Source organism: Eublepharis macularius, chromosome 2 (assembly GCF_028583425.1).
Source record: "Eublepharis macularius isolate TG4126 chromosome 2, MPM_Emac_v1.0, whole genome shotgun sequence".
Lineage (NCBI taxonomy): Eukaryota > Metazoa > Chordata > Lepidosauria > Squamata > Eublepharidae > Eublepharis > Eublepharis macularius.
The window spans coordinates 46,786,019-46,804,551 of record NC_072791.1 but is presented as its reverse complement, the minus strand read 5'-3'; the positions used below and the strand labels follow the sequence as shown (position 1 = coordinate 46,804,551).

Genomic DNA, 18,533 nt, shown 5'->3' with positions numbered 1-18,533 from the left:
CGGAAACACAAAACTATCTTAAGGCATAACATACCATAATGCAGAAGGGGGAGGGGTGGGGCTACAAAGAAAGAGGATCATGCAGTAAAAAGGAAGATGATAATGCAATAAACACTGCAGTAGACAATCCTATCCCTTATAAAAGCTATCCTGAACTGTTCCACTATATGTCAGTCCTCATCCTTTATAAAAATGCAATGTTCATTTGTTTCTTAGGAGACGGTCCAACAGTATGTAAAATGTTAAGATACAGAACTTGAGCGGAAAAAAAGCCACTACACATAAGTCTATATTTTGCAGCATTTAAGCTAAACCAAACGTAATGTTAATTTCAAGAACTACTGGTTAATGAAGATAAACATTTCCTACTATTTATAATTTATTAAGAACAAAAAACTGCTCTGAAAATCCTGGGATAAAAATATATAAAATTTGATTCATGAGACTTTTAAAAGAATATAATCAGGAAATGTTACACCCTGTTGCTTATTTTGATGGGGGACGGCAATAGCCACACCAACATGGTCTGTAACAGTAGTAATTCCAGGAATTAGCAACTAAAAACAGTCCCATCCCCTCTCCACTTCAACCAAGGCTTCTTCCATCCAATTTAACTCACCTGTAAAATTGTACTGTCTCTAAAGCCAAATCCTTCTTTTAATAAAGCAGTGATATAACTGAGATCCATACACAGAAAGGGACTGGCGGAGCTGTACCTCTCCAGGTTATCACACACTATGGCAAGTTAAGAGGAAAACTTCCATTAGTATTACAATAGAGGTGACCACCACACATATCCAGCCTTCTCCGATGGACACTGGAGGCCACTGCAATTGTAATGGTTGTTGGCTATTCAGGGACAGAATGAGCCATGGACTTCTTTCCCCTACCACCTGTTACATATGAATGGATTTCAAATGTTGGTGAAAAACGAACATCAGTGCAGAGTTTATGATGAACAATGGTTTAGGATCCAGAGGAGTTTAGGTTTAGGATGGTTGGGAAGTGGTGGCAAAGGAGGGGGCCATGATCTCAAAGTCTCCTTCTGATGCCCATGATGGACAATCAACTAGTATTAAATCTGTGTCACTCTTAACAGAGAAACCTCAAGGGCCTGTTCCAACCATCTGCTTTTTGGAATGATTCCCATTTGATGAATGTTATGTAAATGTTATTAGAATGCATCATCCATGTAGCTGGTAGAAATATCCTTGTGTTTTACAAGACTTGTAAGTTGTGGCCAATTCATCATAAAAACCTTCCCCTACAGCACAATTGCTTTAGGAGATGTTTTACACTTTCAGGCCATTCCTTATCCCTGAAGCACACTGATTATCTAAGGCTTAAAATTAAGTCTCACTAAAGAGAACAAGTTACAGATATCCTTTACTTGAAAACAATAACAACAACATACAAACACTATGAACTTGTATGGCATAGTTTCAAAAACAGGCATAGTATTCTTTTTCTTCTCTGGTAAGAACCATTTAAAGTCCCCCTAGCTCAAGTTTCCAGGTTTTTTTTTTACCTTCTTGGGCCTTTCTTTCAAAGTCTCGCACTTCTAGAATGCCACCTTTTTCATAATCTGAAATATCAAAAAATAAGGATAATAGACTGATGAAATATAAAGGACTAACGAAGCATAACTCTGGGCAAGTAGACGAGTTTACAATACTAGGTATACATGAGACTTCTAGATGAGGATTCACCTACACTTTCTTTTTAGCTTGGTCAAAAGAATTAAACGGTGTAGGGTTGGAGAAGATTGTGGAGAACCGCTCAAGTCAGAACAAAGAGTTTTACTTTGACAAGTTAGGTTTTATTACCAAAATAATGGAATTGCAGTGAAGCTAGAAATGTTGGTTCTAGCATCAAATACTTGCCCAAGCTAATACATCAGGTGGCAGAAGATCTACAGCAAAAGGTAGTGATTGGAATTAGAAATCACTCAGTCTCATTTGGGGGGTAAAGCTTCTCCAGTTTAGACATGAGCAAATTTTCCTAGCTTAGTTTCATCATCATTAATGCTCCCCTTGCTTTCCAGTCATTAAGCGTTTTTTGTTCAGTGTTTCAACCAAAAATATTGGATTTGAATGCCTACATGAAAAAGTGTTTTATTTGGCTATTTTGTGTGGTATTTCACATATTTGGGCTAAATAAACACTGCAGTCATACATTATTCCCCTGTTCAGGCTTGTTTGGAATGGGGGAGATGGGAGGCACAAAATGCTGCCTCCCTAGATCAGCAGCTACTCCCCTGGCTGCACAGTTTCTGCATGTCCTGACATGATATTGAGATACATAAATAAATAGCCAAATATGTATAAGCATTTTATCAATAGTGAAATAAGGGGAGCAAAAAACCTACAACTACATTGTAGGTCTGGTTTAATGTGCTGTGCCAGTGACTGAAAAGATCAAACTTAGGAGAGAAATTGGGTGATAGAGAATTTCATGAGCATCCCAGCTTGAAGACATTTAACAAAATACTTGGCTGTATTTTATGATACTTTATAAGCTACAGCCCACTGGATGACAAACTGAGTGTAATGGTTGTGGATTACATCCTGACTTCGTACAACTGATTCAAATTAACTTCTAGAGCCCTCTGGTTTAGTAGGGCTTTATTTCAGGCAGATTCTGTATTTTCTAAGTTTGGCTCTCATTCTAGGTCTTGTTTGTTAAGCATATTACAGAGAAAAGATTTGCTTAAAATTGATGGATAGAGTAGATGTAAGGAAGAATCCAGTAACAGAACCTTACAGAAATCTTGACTTTTAAGTTGCATCTGGGACTATAAGAAAAGTAATCATTCCCCAATGTCATTCAGCTTAGACAAGATTTCGAATGCTTGATGTTCACCTATAAGGTCAGTGTCCACAGCCCGATCATAGTAATAGGAAAAGGCATAGAAGGAGTTTCTGCGAATCTCATCTGGTTGATGCAGTTTTCCTTGTACAACCTTCAGGACTTCAGAATAACAAGATTCAAATCCTGTTTCCCCTGCTAGGATAAACACACAAATGTAAGCAGGACATAAACCATGAACAGACACAATAGAAACTGTAAAACTTAAGAGGAGAAACACAGCAAGAAAGAGTAATAGTGAAGATTTAGCCATCCTCAAGATAACCTCCCTGCCTCCCAGTCATGAATTTTGTACTTTGGAGAGAGCAGAACTGACAGTGGCTGCAGCAGAAAGAAAATGGATGTCTTCCTGGAAAGAAAACCCATATATGGAGAAAACCAAGGAACTAGAGATTTCTGAAGACAGGAAGACAAAGAACAGCAGCTCTAGTGAGGGAAAGAGATACTCTCTAGATATGATTCTGGCCTTTGAGGAGCAGTAATAGCAAAGAAGTAGAGGCCTTGTATTCTTCTCCATCCCCATTCTAACATCCTTCTGATAGCCAAATAAGACATGAGGAGTAGCATGTGTGTTTTGGTATTTCTGGTTTGTAAATATCACAAAAGTAACTCATCTGCATTTTCCAAATCTATTCAGGAATCTGGATTGGTTATCGGATATACTGACATTCTAATCCCGATTATTCCTGGAAGAATCTGGGAATAGCGGGCCAGTGTTTTAAAATTCACAGCAGCTTGTTTATCTTGCAGATTTCCCAGGCAAAAAAGGGAGAACAGAAGGAGGCAACTATCACAGGCAAATGAATGGCATTTCTCATAGACTGTCCAATCATGATGATTGTCTCATAGCCCAAAGAAAAGCTTGTTTCCAGGCTGCAGCTTCAGAGAAATACTTTTTGGAGTGTGTGGTTTTGGCTGCTCTGATCTGTCTGTGCCTTATTTCTGCTGCCTGGTTGGTTCTGCTGGGCTTTGTTCTTTTTGCATTGAGAGGCTTTTGGTCAGTGGTTGCTCTTGTATTTTTAGCTAACGCTTCTTTGGGCTGGAGAAAGCATTGTAGTTCCCCCGCCCCACCCTGAAACAATGAAATGTAGATAAGGCCACCTTGTTCAGGGATCCAAAGAATTGGATCCCTTGAGCCAATACCCTTGAAATTTGAGGAGTTTTTAGTGGAGGCAGAGCCAACTCCACTGCAATTTGGATGTAATTTGCATGAAAAACAACCACTCCAGCCCCCTAGACATATTCCCCCATAGAGAATAAGGGGCCTGGTTAATTTCAGAATCCTGCCAAAAAAACGCCAAAAATCCTGGATCCGAATACTAAACCAGTATGGGAGGACCCAAATATAGCAGAATATCAATATTTATGGCTTTCCTGATACCTGTATGTGAAAAATAACTTTTTTTTAGCAGACATCCTTAGGTGGGAGATCTTAAGAAAAAGGCTAAAAACATCAACAGAGTTGCCCATTATGCTGGGGAAAGAATCCTCTGCCTTCCATGCAGTGTCTCCCAAATAAATCCTCCAACCTGCTATTTGTGCTCCTCTTGGGGAAATAAGAAGCCACAGCTTCACTTTGCAAGACCTGAGCAAGGCTGTTGATGACAGGATGTTTTGGAGGTGATTAAGTCATAGGGCTGCCATTAAGTCAGAAGCGACTTGAGAGCACAACACACACATGAGGAAAAGCTTGGCGCCTATATGGGATCTACATAAAACCAGCAACCAGTGGGACTGTAACCAAATTTGTTCCAGCATAAGCTTTTATGAGTCAGAGCTCACTTCATCAGACCTGACTCATGAAAGTAAGTTCTTCTGATTCATAAAACCTTATGCTGGAATAAATGGTTAGTTTTTAAGGTGTCAGTGAACTCCTGTTTTATTTTGCTGCTACAGATTAACACAGCTACTCACCTGGAATTAGCTGTATGGTAGTTGTATATTTTCATCTGCAGAGTAAATAATAACTCGAGTGGGGAGGGGGGCTGAGATCAGGAAATAGTGTAAGGGGAAAGGGTTTGTCCCGATGAAACAGCTACAATCTGACTTCAGCCACTCTGTCTGTGCTTCTAGTCTTTTAAAGTAAATATGGTAGATCCCAACCATGGATCTCCCTGGTCACGTTACAAATTTGTTCATTAAAGGGGCAAATTCTCTCTCTCTCTCTCTCTCTCTCTAAAATCTCAAAGATTTAAGAATTAATCGTATTGTGTTAAAAAAGCCATGAAACCAGGTATGACTAGAAAATAACTTTTGTGTCATATTTAATTTTCAAATAAAGTCAGTTTACTCTAAACTCCAAGAATAAATGGCAAAATATTTAAAAGGAAGCAACAGCCACAAAATATGCAAACAAATCCTTGTAGCAACAGATGGGATTCACTGGGATTCAGATCAAGGATGCGTAGTTTAAATAGCAGAGCTAAAAATGTAACAAAATCCCTTCCTAACATTCTCCTGTGCTTATCTCCAAGGATTCAATTTTTTGTTTGGAGTGAAGATCGCTGTACACTGAGATCTTGTCTCCATCAAATATTGAGCCTGTGCACAAAAAGATATCTTACCATATTCCTAATATTATCACCGCAGGAAGAACATTCCATTCCAAGTAGGTAAAGGTAAAGGTGCAAGCACTGAGTCATTACTGACGCATAGGGGGATGTCGCATCACGACATTTTCTTGGCAGACTTTTTGTTACGGGGTGGTTTGCCATTGCCTTCCCCACTCATCTACACTTTACCCCCAGGAAACTGGGTACTACAACAGCGCTTTTATCATCTTTGTGTTCTGTCTAACAGGCTACATTACTTCAGTGGAACGAAATACTTCAGAAAGCCGAAATGACAACTAGTAGACTCAAGGGCTATTGTCCTGATTCCAAGCTGAGTCTATACTGTTTCATCCCATGCCCCCGATGATAGATCCCAAACCATGAACACATGAAGCTGCCTTATAACAAGTTAGACAACTGGTCTGCCAAAGTCATTGTTATCTATCCTAGCTGGTAGCAGCTCTCCTGGGTCTCAGGCAGAGGTCTCTCCCATTACTTAAGATCTGATCCTGGGATCTTCTCCCCCAGGGTGTCTTAACATCTACAGGAAACTGCGGAAAGAGACCATTCACAGGTTTAGAGGTGTGATCACCAATATGCAGGTGACTCCCAGCTCTATTTCTCTGTCACAGCTGTGTCAGGTGGGTCTGTGCTGTGGAAGTCCTGATCAGGTACCAGGAGAAGGTAATGGATTGGATGATGTAGTAATGAGTTATTGTCATACAGACAAGAACAAACTGCTGTTGGTCAATAATACAGCCATTCAAAGACTGAGGCGTCAGCCTGGAGAGGTTTGAACTCCCTGTAAAGAAGCAGATCCATAGCCTGGAGGTGCTGCAGGATCCTGGCTTACAGTTGGAGCATCAGGCTGCCTCCATGGCTTGTAGCACCTTTTATCTGCTTTGGCTAATAAGCCAGCTATGGTTGTTCCTTTTAAAGTGTGATCTGGCTATGGTGATCCATGCTCTGACCACATCTAGGATAATTACTGTGGAATCCATCCGGAAACTTCAACTAGTCCAAAATGCAACAGCCAGACAAATGTCAGGGGATGGACAGGGATCGTATCGCTCCTGTGCTTAAAGAGCTGCACTGGCTGCCCATCTGGTTTTGGGCCTGACTCAAAGTGCTGGTTCTTTTTAGCCTTAAAACTGTAAATGGCTTGGGGCTCAAGTACCCAAATGACTGCTTCCTTCCATACTCTCCAGCCTGCCTGTTAAGATCTGTCTCTCATGCCACGCTCTCTGTGCCTCCACCTTCAGAGGTGAGGCAGGTGGCAACCAGAAACAGACCTTTCTCAGTAATGGCATCTTACCTATGGAATGCCCTCCCCCTTGATGCTTACTTGGCACTTACTATACCGTTTTTTAGGTGCCAGGCCAAAACGTTTCTGGGGCTGCTCAATGGCTGTTTGTTACTTTTATGCCAATTGTTTGTTTTTAATATTTAATATTTGTATGGTTTTGTTTTCCCTTCTAAGCGGCCTCATACAGGTCTCTGAACAGGCAGCATTCACATTTCCTAAACAAATAAATCCTTATAACTGGAGATGCCAGAGATTGAACCTGGGACCCCCTGCATGCAAAGCAGGTGCTTTACCACTGAGCCATGGCCCCACCCCCCAAAAGATATAATTCTAAAATACAAAAATAAAGGAAGCATCATCACTTTCTTGGTGATAAATATGCTTCCATTTTACCTTCTCTGTTGCCCCCATACTGATATTTCACTCCCCCAAAGTGCCATTCTGCTTCCAGCTGTTTTGGCAAACAGGAACTTCGGAACGTCTGCCCATTTGCTGCTGAAAAGGGGGAAAATCAGGATGGCTCATGCTTTTTAATCACTTCATAACAGCTTGAAAAAGAAGTTGGTGAAAGTGGTGAGAAAAAAATTTAGATTTTGCTGCTTTCTTAAGAATGGGTTAAGATGCTAAATCCATGAGACTCAACCTAGGGTTAAGGCCCCTGGCCTTGTTTTTACAGGGAGAAATGCCAGAGGGAATCAGGCTGGGAAATTCTACAACTGCTGGCCCCAAGCCAGAAAGAAAGTGCATGAATGGGGTAGGAATTGCCAACACAGGGACAGAAGGCAAGGGACCTAGGCAGACGGAGGTAGGGGAATTCACTCTTTACTACGGTAGACCAGTGGTGGGGAAAGGAACAGCCTAACAGTAGTAGCATGTGATACTCCAGGGCGCCTTGAAATCACACGGAAGACATCTTTACAAGAAGTTTAGAAATCCCAATCAAAATAATTAAACAATGCATGTCTAAAAGTTCTGAACTATGGAATAGCATCCCCTGAAATTATGTCTTTACATATTCCACCATGGCAGGCATCTTGCCCCTTTCTATATTTTGAAGGGGAGGGGGAGGGGTCCAACAACTTACATTTACTCTTTAAAAACATATTATAATCAGACAGTGCAAGTTTCCAGGTAAGGCTTTGCAATGTAAGCAATAGTAATTGCAACTCAAACTTATCTTCACTCAGGTTTGGCTTTAATAAGTAATTACATACTACACAAGGCAACTGCAATTGTTTGCCAAAGATTGATTAATCCTAGACTTTCAGTGCAGTGCCAAGCGGAGTTACACGATCTCCTTTTAAGTCCATTGAAGACAATGCATTTAGAAGTGTGTAACTCTGCTTAGGACTGCACTGTCAGTCTTTCAGGTTGACATTTCACAGTCTGGTTCTTGTCTGAACTGGTCCACAAATCTACACAGAGTACCAAGATACCTGCCACAATGCTCTCTTTGGAGAAAGAATATATACCATGAGGAGAATATATACCATGAGGAGTATGGAGGAAGCTTCACAACCAGCTGGCAGCCTGTTAGAGGCGTGCCAGGAATTTCCCTGGACATGTGAATGGGACAAATTTGGAGGACCAAATGTACCTGTTTTGCTTATTTGATCCCAGCAAATCACATACCACCCATTGTTGAATGTGCCTTTATCCCTTGCTAAACTACATTCCAGCATGATGATTGATAAGAAAAATCTGAGAGTAGAATTTTCTCACACAGCTTATTTTTCTGGATCATGAAACCTTCACAGAATGCAAGTGAGGATCCAATGTGAAACGCACAATCACAAGAGGGTCAATAGCGCATGCTAGTGATCTGGCCCTAGTGAGTTTGCAGTGTGCATCTCCAATGATAGCAGGACCATCTACTGTATTGCAGCAGGGGGCACCCAGCCGACAGAAATTGATAGATTTCCCAAATCAAACTGGAAAAAGAGGTGGGGGCTGTAGTATTCTCTCTCTGCTCACTCCTTTGCTGTGCATACAATCCCTTCCCCGAACCTCCAGAGCCATCTTTCGCTGGTGACAGCCACGTCAGTAGGCATGGACACTGGCACCCCTTTGAAATAGCTATATACTCCCACGCTCTTTTTCACTTTTCAGACACAATGCAGCAGAGTTTTCTGGTACACCACCAACTTAACCAAGCACTGTAGGCAGACCGCACACACAGCCACTGGGCTGGATGCCTACTCCCTGCACAGTATCCAGTATTTTTAATATCTTTATAAAACCATCGAGTGAGATCCCTGGGAGGGGTTGGCTATGGTGTCACTGTCACCAATATGCAAAAACACACTGCAATGACACACACTGTCGTTTATACTCTGCCTTTCTCACCAAGACTCAAGAAGTTTCAGTGTGAGATTAGAACAGTCAATTTCAAGGACATTTCAATAAAAAACGCAATACAGTATATAAATGTGAATTTGCAAAGACATAACACCAGCAAGAATCCAATAAAGCATAAGCAAGAATGACATATTAAACAACACAGAACTACCCAGTAGTATCATACGTAACGCAACAGATAGTACATAGTAACACATACTTAAAGTAACAGATAATACATACTAGCACATAGTAGTGAAGTCTATGGTCTCTGTCTCTTTAGTGAAGCATCTCTTTGAGACCTCCTCCTTACAGTACAGCTCTCCTATCTGTGTAAAAAGCTCTCTTGAATAATGCAGTTTTGCATTATTTGCTGAAAGCCAGGTGAGTGGGGGCTTTCCTGACCTCTTCAAGTGGGCTATCCCATAAGTTAGGTGCAACCACAGAGAATGCATGTGTAAGGGCAGCTGTTGATTTTGCCCATGTGGAGGGTGGCACCTGCAGGAAGCATTGTTTAGATGAGCGAAGGTGTTGTGGAGGACGGAGGGAGGTGGTCCCATAGGTATGCCAGACCAAGGCTGTGAAGAGCTTTGTATGTAATAGCCAACACCATGAATTGAGCCTGGTAACTGATAATCGGCCAGTGAAGTGACTGCAGAATGGGAGTAATATTCATGCTTCTGCTCAGTCCCAATAATAATCGAGCTGCAGAGTTCTGCACCAACTGAAGTCTCTGAGCTGACTTAGAGGGGAGATCTATGTATAGTGCATTACAATAGTCAAGACTTGATGTTACTATAGCATGGATCCAGGGGGTTAGATCAGCCGGGTCGATCTTCCAGGATACAATGAGATTGTAAAAAGCATTTTTTGTAGCGGTCTTAACTTGCTTTTCTAGTAGTAGCCCTGAAACCAGTATAACTCCTAAGCTCTTAACTGAGTCTGCAAGGGTCAGATGAATTCCATCAAAGGTGGGAAGTACAATGTCCTTCAAGATGACCTGGAGGAAGATGGTAGTGCAAGATGGGAACTGGTTTGTTAGCTCCTGCTGTCCTCCTTTTAACCCCTTGTTTTATATAGGTTATATAGGTTTCCCTGCTATTTTTATTGTTATTTTTACTAGCAACAGCTATTTTTACTAGCAGCAGCTAATTTTATCAGCATTAGCTAACTTGACAAAGCTGCTACCCTTATTTTTTTGCTATTTTACTGTTTTTACCCATACTCGCATCCCTCGCCCATTAAGTGGAGTGGAGGAGGTGTGGAGTGGAGGAGGAATGGAGAAGAGCGACTAGCAGAATAACAACAACTAACTGACCTGTGGAATAGCTGGAGTGATTAAACTGGCCTGCGGAGCGGACTGGGGGAAAGACTTAAGAGCAAGGGTAAATGTGGCCGAGTGAGGTGGAGCCCCTTTCCCTCCCCCTGAAGCCATGAGAACAACTGGGGCGTGAGCAAAGCCAAGCAAGAGCAAAGCTAAGTGAAATTGACTATTTTAATATCAGACTCCACACCTGAGCCAAGTACCAAGCTGAGTGCTGTGCTGAGCTAGGTTATCTGATGCCGAGGCTTGAGGCCCCCTAGGGGCTCGGGAGCTGGCATGCTGGGGAATTGGAGTCACAGGGCAGCATCTAGGAGAGGCACCTGGCTGACCAACGGTGGGAACAGAGTGGAGAGAACAGGCTGCTCGGGCCAGCGAAATTGGGCTGCAGAGAAGAAGGCTTAAGGAGCGTAGAAGACCCTACTTCCCACCCAGTCCTGCATCTGGGATCAGGTGCAGATGCTGGAAGGACTCCTACAGAGCTGGGGGTGATCCCCAGGAGAGGGGTCACCCATCTTACATGGACAACTTTACCAACTCCCAGACAATGGGCACCCTGGCCGCGGCCCCGGGAAGAGAGAGGTGGAGAGGAGCGCTGTTTGGTCACTGCCCGAGTGAGACAGTGAGACCTAACATCTCGATGGAACCGCAGCTGACCTCCATCCCGGAGAATGAACTGGGATGCCCATGGGGGACCCTTTGTTCGGAACGTCCCAAACCACTTCCGAGAAAGACGTAGCGAATATAGCCGCAAGTGGACTAGATCTATGGTGGGATGATGAGCTGGGACATTACGTAAGCCTCCCCTGGCAAAAGGAGAGTTATTTGCCATGGGGTTTGGATCCCCCTCCAGATCTCCCTCCAGAAAGAGGCCTTGAGTTGCGAAGGGATCACCAGCAATGGAAAAACATTTGCCAAGGGAGCTTATTCCTCGCTCGAGACTCACCAGAGCCGGAAGATGGGATGGAGTTGAGAGGGGAGGATAAGAACATAAGAACATAAGCATAAGCAAAGCCATGTTGGATCAGGCCAGTGGCCCATCCAGTCCAACATTCTGTCACACACAGTGGCTAGAAATCCAGTGCCATCTAAAGGACTGTCAGTGAGGCCAGGACACCAGAAGCCCTCCCACTGCCTTCCTTCCAGCACCAAGACAACAGAGCACCACCTCCCCACAAAGAGAATACCATCTATCTCCTGTGGCTAATAGCCACTGATGGACCTCTGCTCCATATATTTGTCCAGTCCCCTCTTGAAGCTGGCAATGCTTGTAGCTGCCACCACCTCCTGTGGCAACGCCTCAGGATCATTTGGATTATCTCAGTGAACAGCTCCAGGTGATGAGATACAACCTATTAGCATTAACAGGACTTACCAGGGGCTGGATGAGAGGCGCAGTGGATGCCCAATGTACCCTCGCCCCAGTGGATTTACAAATTTATTTATTTATTTATTATTTCAATTTATAAACTGCCCATCCTCAGGGGCTCTGGGCAGTGAACAACAATTAAAATCAATAACAACAAGAAAACAGTAATTCTAAAATCAACATACAATAAGCAATAATAAAATAAATTAACCAAGTACATTAAAGTGCAAGGGTGGGGAGAACCCCCCCCCCACTCCAAAGGTGGGAGGCCGACATGGCACCACCCCCTTCAACCACCAAATGCCTGGTGGAAAAGCTGTGTTCCCTGAATTACCCCCTGATAACACTGCAGAGCACCATGGATTTACAACTGACAAACTAAATAGGTGGGAAACAGGAGCTGCGGCTGGGCTAAGCAACCAGGATTGGGGCCAGACGCTGCAGCTACCTGTGCCGCAGGAGACGACAACACATTCAGTGTTGGGGGATGTACAAATACAGAGGGACCTCGGATTACCCCCTGGCAACTGGCAGAGTTCCCAGCATTACATAAGCAAGGATGGTGCCTACACCCTGGACTGGAGTGTGGCCGGGCCATCAGACCCATTCAGGGGCCAGATGCCGCAACCAGGAGAAGGGGAAAACAGGTACCAAACTGTTGAGACCCAAGTGGCATTGATGAGAGAGGAGTTGGGATGAGCTGCCCAGCTAATCAACGAAATGGTGATCCTGCCTGTGGGACTGATTTTACAACCACGGCCAGAGGAGCAAGGGAGAGCTCCACAGATTGGCCAAGAACCACATTTATTTATTTATTTATTCAATTTATATACCACCCATCCCCAGGGGCTCTGGGCGGTGAACAGTTAAAATCGATAAAAACAAAAACTAAAATCAATATACAAATAATAAAACAAATTAACAAGGTGCAGTGGTGGGGATACATGTGGCAGTATCAACGTCTTCATAAAGGGGAAGACCAGTTTTAATAACTTCTGAACACTTTATGGGAGCTCAAGTGATTCTCCCGACTGCACAGTTTCCAATAGTCACAGAAATAGGTGGATACATCCTGCCTCCCACCGTAGTGTCTGCCTCTAACATAACCTTCCGGGGAGTGGGAATGAGTCCATTTGGGGGAGCACAGCCTATGAAAATTCCGCCTGCTACAGCAAGCACAGGGGCATTGGTTGCCGCCACAGGGATGAGAGTGCCCCAAACTGGCCAACCACAAGGAACCCCTATCATCGCTCCAAGGGGGACAGGAGTACAAATGGATCACCGGCAACTTGGAGGTCCCACAGTATACCTCCCTCAAAGAGCTCCAGGAAGTCAAGCGGAAGCTGTTCATCCACAGTATAGAGGGGCGCGTCAAGCCGCTCCGATAGTGTATGGAGTAAATGGAGCCTATCAAATACCATTCATGGCACAGGGACACATTCTGTCACCCCCCAGAGCAGCCCCAATTCAGCAGCAGACAGGGCATCAAGGAGCTCCTGGACTGCTGCAGGTTTGGTTCAAATTGGCCAAGTTTGATGGAAACCCCAGAAACTTGTGATTTTTTATAATACAAGCTATGGAGTTTTTCCAAGATTGGGGACATTTGTTTCCTACGGAACACAGTCGGGTGAACCATCTAGGATCCCGACTAGGGGGCCCAGCAGCCGAGTGGTATGTAACTTTGCATAATATGGGAGCACCTGAGTTGTATGACTTAAACACTTTTATATATGCACTAAGAGCCCAATTTGAAGACCCATTAGAGGGGGAAAGGGCTCAAACAAAGCTCAGAACCATAAGACCGGGGTCCAGACCCGTAAAAGAATATGCTACCGAATTCAGGCAATTAGCAACCAAAGAGCAGGGCTACCATAAAGGAGTGAAAATTGAACTCTTCCGAAATGGACTGAATGCTGACCTACTAGATCAAGCATTAATGCAAGACGATCCACAGACTTTGTTGGGTTGGATCCAACTAGAATGTGAGGTCGAAAATAGAACTCAAGTAGTAAAACTTGTAAGAATGCAACAACATGCGGGGTCGAGGAGACCAACCACCGCAGACAGGGGACGTGCCCCGCAGGGGCTGAGAACCCCCCCCCCCTTTGTAACTGAGAGACAAGGACTTGATGGAGACAAGGACTATGACTACAATGTGGGGGTGTTGGACATTTTGCAGACCAATGCCCTGTACGGCCGGCGCAGGGGGGAGGATACCAAAGTGCACCCAAACCCACGGCCCCTCACAAACCGCCGGGTTGAAAACTAGCCCCGAAGCGTGGGAGGCCAGAAACCGTCTTGGATGCCAATGAGAGTCCTAGAAATACTAAGGAACCCACACACAAAGAAGCAGAGGAGGACTTTACCCCGCAGTCGGGAAACGAGACAGACCTGCCATGAAAAGGCCGTGATGGCAGGTCACTAAAGAACCTGAACCACCAAAGGTAAGAGATAGAGGGGCCACACTGTTTATGCCCGTGATGTTACTGAATCCAAAAAAGGGAACTCATGTTTGGATACAAGCCTTAATAGATTCCGGATGTTCCCAGGACTTAATATCGCCAGCCTTGGTTAACGGACTGGGCTTGGAACTAATAGAACTCAAAGACCCTATAGTATTTGAGCAAATGGACGGGTCTAACATGCATCCAGCACCCTACAAAACTGAACCTACTCCTACAGGCGTGGGAGATCATTGGGAAAATTGAACATATATAGTCAGTGATGTGGCTAAATATCCCTTGGTACTGGGAAGTTGCTGGCTATGGGACCATGACCCATACATCAAATAGTCTACTGGGATGGTGGTCTTTAAGCGAGATGGTTGTGCAAAACATGCATGGACTAAAGTATGGGGCAGGGAGGCACCCTCCCCATTAGAGACTGTGCTATTAATCACGGAGGAAGAGAAAGCCATTCTCTCCGAATATCAAGATTTAAAATAAGTGTTTGATGAAAAAGAAGCTGATAAGCTTTCCCCTCATAGAGGCTCAGTATGGTGGTGCAAGGCAAAAAAAATTCAAAACTAGATTTGAAAGATGCTTACTTCCAAGTGAGGATACTGGAGGGGGATGAATGGAAAACTGCATTCAACACCACTTTGGGGCAATTCAAATATCTTGTGATGTCTTTTGGCCTACAGGGGGAACCAGGTGTGTTCATGAACTTAATCAATGAAGTGCTACATGAATACCTATACAAAGGTGTGGTTGTTTATCTAGATGACATGTTGATTTATACTGCTGATAAAGAATCCCATGTGGAATTGGTCAGAAAGGTGTTAAGGAAACACAAACTGCCAGTAAAATGGTCTAAATGTGAATTTCATAAAAATGAACTGGAATTTTTTGGGTACCGAGTCTCTCATTAAGGACTGAAAATGGACCCGGCAAAAATCCAAGCTGTAGTGGGGTGGGAGGCCCCGCAAACAAGAAGGCAATTGCAGTCATTTCTAGGATTCACTAACTTTTACCAACCCTTCAAAAAAAACTTTGCTCAAATCGCCCTCCACTTAACGGACTTGTTAAAAACGAAGGGGAAGGGACTGCAAGCGCAAAAGCCCAGTGCCAGATTGAACTGGACTCAGGAATGCCAGGAGGCTTTTGAAAACCTAAAAAAGCTGTTTATTTCTGAACCGGTTCTACAACACCCTGATGAGAACTGGAAATTTGTGGTCTAGGTTGATGCTAGTGACACTGCCGTGTGTAGGGGGTGCTCCTACAACCAAATGATGAGGGGAAGCTGCACCCCGTGCATACATTTCGAAAAAATTCTCTGAGACTGAACGCAATTGGAGCGTATGGGAAAAGGAATCTTTTGCAGTGAAATTAGCACTTACCACCTGTAGGCATTGGTTGGAAGGGGCTGAAGTACCTTTTGAAGTATAGACTGATCATAAAAACTTAGAGGCATTATGCACCCCTGTAAACTGAGTGCCAAACAATTAAAGTGGGTGGAATTCTTTTCTAAATTCAACTTTACCTTGAAGTACCTCCCTGGCTGGTCAAATTTCCTAGTGGATGCACTTTCACAAATGCCCCAACATGACAGCCAGAGGGAGGAGATAATTGATAAAGTTTTCTCACCAGCTCAATTGGGAGGAATGGTGAAGACACGCAGCCAAATTGAAAAACCACAAAGCAGTATGAAACCTGATCTCTCAGAATGGGGAGAGATAAGAGCTGAAACCGAAAGGGAGGGGGAAAATGTGCCCAAAGCCGAGCTGAAACAGGAGGAGGATGGCTACTGGTACAGGAGGAACAAACTCTACATCCCAGTTGGTTTAAGAAAAGAAATCTTACAACAATGTCATGATTCAAAGCTAGCCGGTCATTTCGGGTATTTGAAAACCCTTCATTTAGTGCAAAGACAATTTTGGTGGCCAAATATGAGAAAAGATGTCTCTCAATATGTATCTTCCTGTCCAGTATGTATAATGCGGACAACTAGGAGGGGAAAAACCCCTGGACTATTGCAACTGTTGGAAACCCCTCCTAGACCATGGGCTATAATATCAATGGACTTTATCACTGACCTTCCCCCCTCAAAAGGATATACAGTCATTTTAGTGGTTGTGGGCTTATTTTCTAAGCAAGCTCATTTCATTCCATGTACTACTATCCCCACAGCTAAAAAAATTAGCCAGCCTGTTTATGAAACATGTGGTCAGATTACATTCATTTCCTACCAAAGTAAACGCGAATTGGGGGGGGGGGGTACAGTTCGTTGCCAACTTCTGGCGGGAGTTACTGGAATTGAACAAGGTCTAAGCTCTGCCCATCATTCTCAGACCAACGGACAAACCAAATGCACAAATCAAGTGTTAGAACAATTTTTAAGATGCTACATTAACTATCAACAAGATAATTAGATTGATTTCATTTATTTTGCCGAATATGCATATAACAATTCGATCCACAACTCTACAGGAGTTTCTCCATTCAAAATATCCCAAGGGTATGAGGGGAACGCTTTACCTTTTGCTACAACAACTGATTCCCAAAAACCTGGAGATTTGGGAGAGTGGTGGACCAACTTAACTTCCCAGTGGGAGGTGATACAAGAGACTTTAAAGAAAGCTAAAGAGGTCTATAAAAAAATTGCTGACAGAAAATGTTCTGAACAATGGCAGCTACAACAAGGAGACTTTGTGTACATCTCCACTAAAAACATTAAAGGAGAACAGCCTAGTAAAAAACTGGGGTTAAAATTCCTAGGACTTTTTCCTGTAAAAAGGGTGATAAATGATGTAACTGTGGAGGTAGAACTTCTAAAGAACTTAAAACAAATCCACCCAACGTTTCATTTCAGTCTTTTGAAAAAAGCTCCCCCACTGGATGAATGGCATCCAGGAAAGGGAGCTCCTCATCCAACACTGGTGGATGGCCAGATCCACTATGAAGTGGAAGAAATTCTGGACTCTAAAATCAAACACAATAAGCTTTTTTTACTTAATCAGGTGGAAGGACTTTGCTGAATCTTTCAAGAGAATGGTAGAGCAACCTCATGTAAATGCTCCAAGACTAATTTCAAAATTTCACAAACGTTATCCTGACAAATCTGGGCCCTGAGGGGAAGGGGAAGTTTTGGGGAGGCAGAAATGTCATATCTGTACTCCTACATCCATGTCATTGTTCTAGGTCAGCGATGGCGAACCTATGGCACACGTGCCACAGCTGGAACGCAGAGCCCTCTCTGTGGGCACGCGAGCCAGGGCTCATTTGGAGGCGGAAGGCGCTGGAACGGCGTTCTGGTACTCTGAAAAGAGATCACGTGGGTTTGGGCCCCACCCACGTGATTCCATTTCCTCCGGCTGGGCTCCAAAGGAAGGTAAGCTGCTTTGAATTCTTTCTGTTCTGCGGCTTTATTTTCATTTGTGACTTGTGAGGGGGAGAGAGAGAGAGAGAGAATGTGTGCAAGCTGAGTGGCACTGGTCTCCTTTGAATTCTTTCTGCTCTGCTGCTTTATTTTCATTTGTGACTCGTGTGGCGGGGAGAGAGAGAGAGAGAGAGAGAGAGAGAGAGAGAGAGAGAGAGAGAGAGAGAGAGAGAGATTGCGTGCAAGCTGAGTGGGGCTGATCTCCTTTGAATTCATTCTGCTCTGCTGCTTTACTTTCATTTGTGACTTGTGAGTGGGGGAGAGAGAGAGAGAATGAGTGCAAGCCGAGTGGGGCTGGTCTCCTTTGAATTCATTCTGCTCTGCTGCTTTATTTTCATTTGTGACTCGTGTGAGGGAGAGAGAGAAAATGAGTGAATGAGTGCAAGCCGAGTGGGGCTGGGCTCCAAAAGAACGTAAGCTGCTTTGCATTCATTCTGCTCTGCTGCTTTACTTTCATTTGTGATTCATGAAGGGGGGCGGGGCGAGAGAATGAGTGCAAGCCGAGTGGGGCTGGTCTCATTTGAATTCATTCTGCTCTGCTGCTTTATTTTCATTTGCGACTTGTGACAGAAAGTGAGTGAGTGAGTGCATGTGTGGGTGCAAGCAGGGCTGGCTCTCCAGAGGAGGGTAAGGTGCTTTGAGTTCACTCTGCTTTAAGGAGATACCTGGAGATTTTTGGGGAAAGGGGCCTGAGGGGTGGATGTTGCCTTCTGACACACATCCAGTGATGTCAAGGGGTGTTGCATATGCTAATGAGTTATGCTAATGAGTTCCTGCAGTTCTTTTTCTAGGAAACGACCCCTGCACATAATTATTTAAAAAGTTTATATAAATCATCTGGCTTCAGGCAATGTGTACAACGTATTACTATAATAATTTTTTTTCATTTACTAGAGTTGATGT

General features: G+C 43.7%; 1 protein-coding gene across 6 annotated transcripts in view; it reads right to left on the bottom strand.

Annotated features, from left to right (window-relative positions):
• The window catches only part of ENTPD5 (ectonucleoside triphosphate diphosphohydrolase 5 (inactive)), a 39,692-nt gene that overhangs the window by 2,532 nt on the left and 18,627 nt on the right, over positions 1 to 18,533 (bottom strand). For 3 of the 6 annotated variants that reach the window (XM_054972483.1, XM_054972481.1, XM_054972482.1), the window contains exons 10-13: positions 7,120 to 7,221; positions 2,863 to 3,006; positions 1,529 to 1,585; positions 620 to 735 (exon numbers count right to left, since the gene is read on the bottom strand). In XM_054972483.1, coding sequence (XP_054828458.1) covers positions 620 to 735; positions 1,529 to 1,585; positions 2,863 to 3,006; positions 7,120 to 7,221 — 419 coding nt within the window. The remainder of the gene's footprint in view (positions 1 to 619; positions 736 to 1,528; positions 1,586 to 2,862; positions 3,007 to 7,119; positions 7,222 to 18,533) is intronic. The other 3 variants (XM_054972484.1, XM_054972485.1, XM_054972486.1) reach the window with 3 other exon arrangements.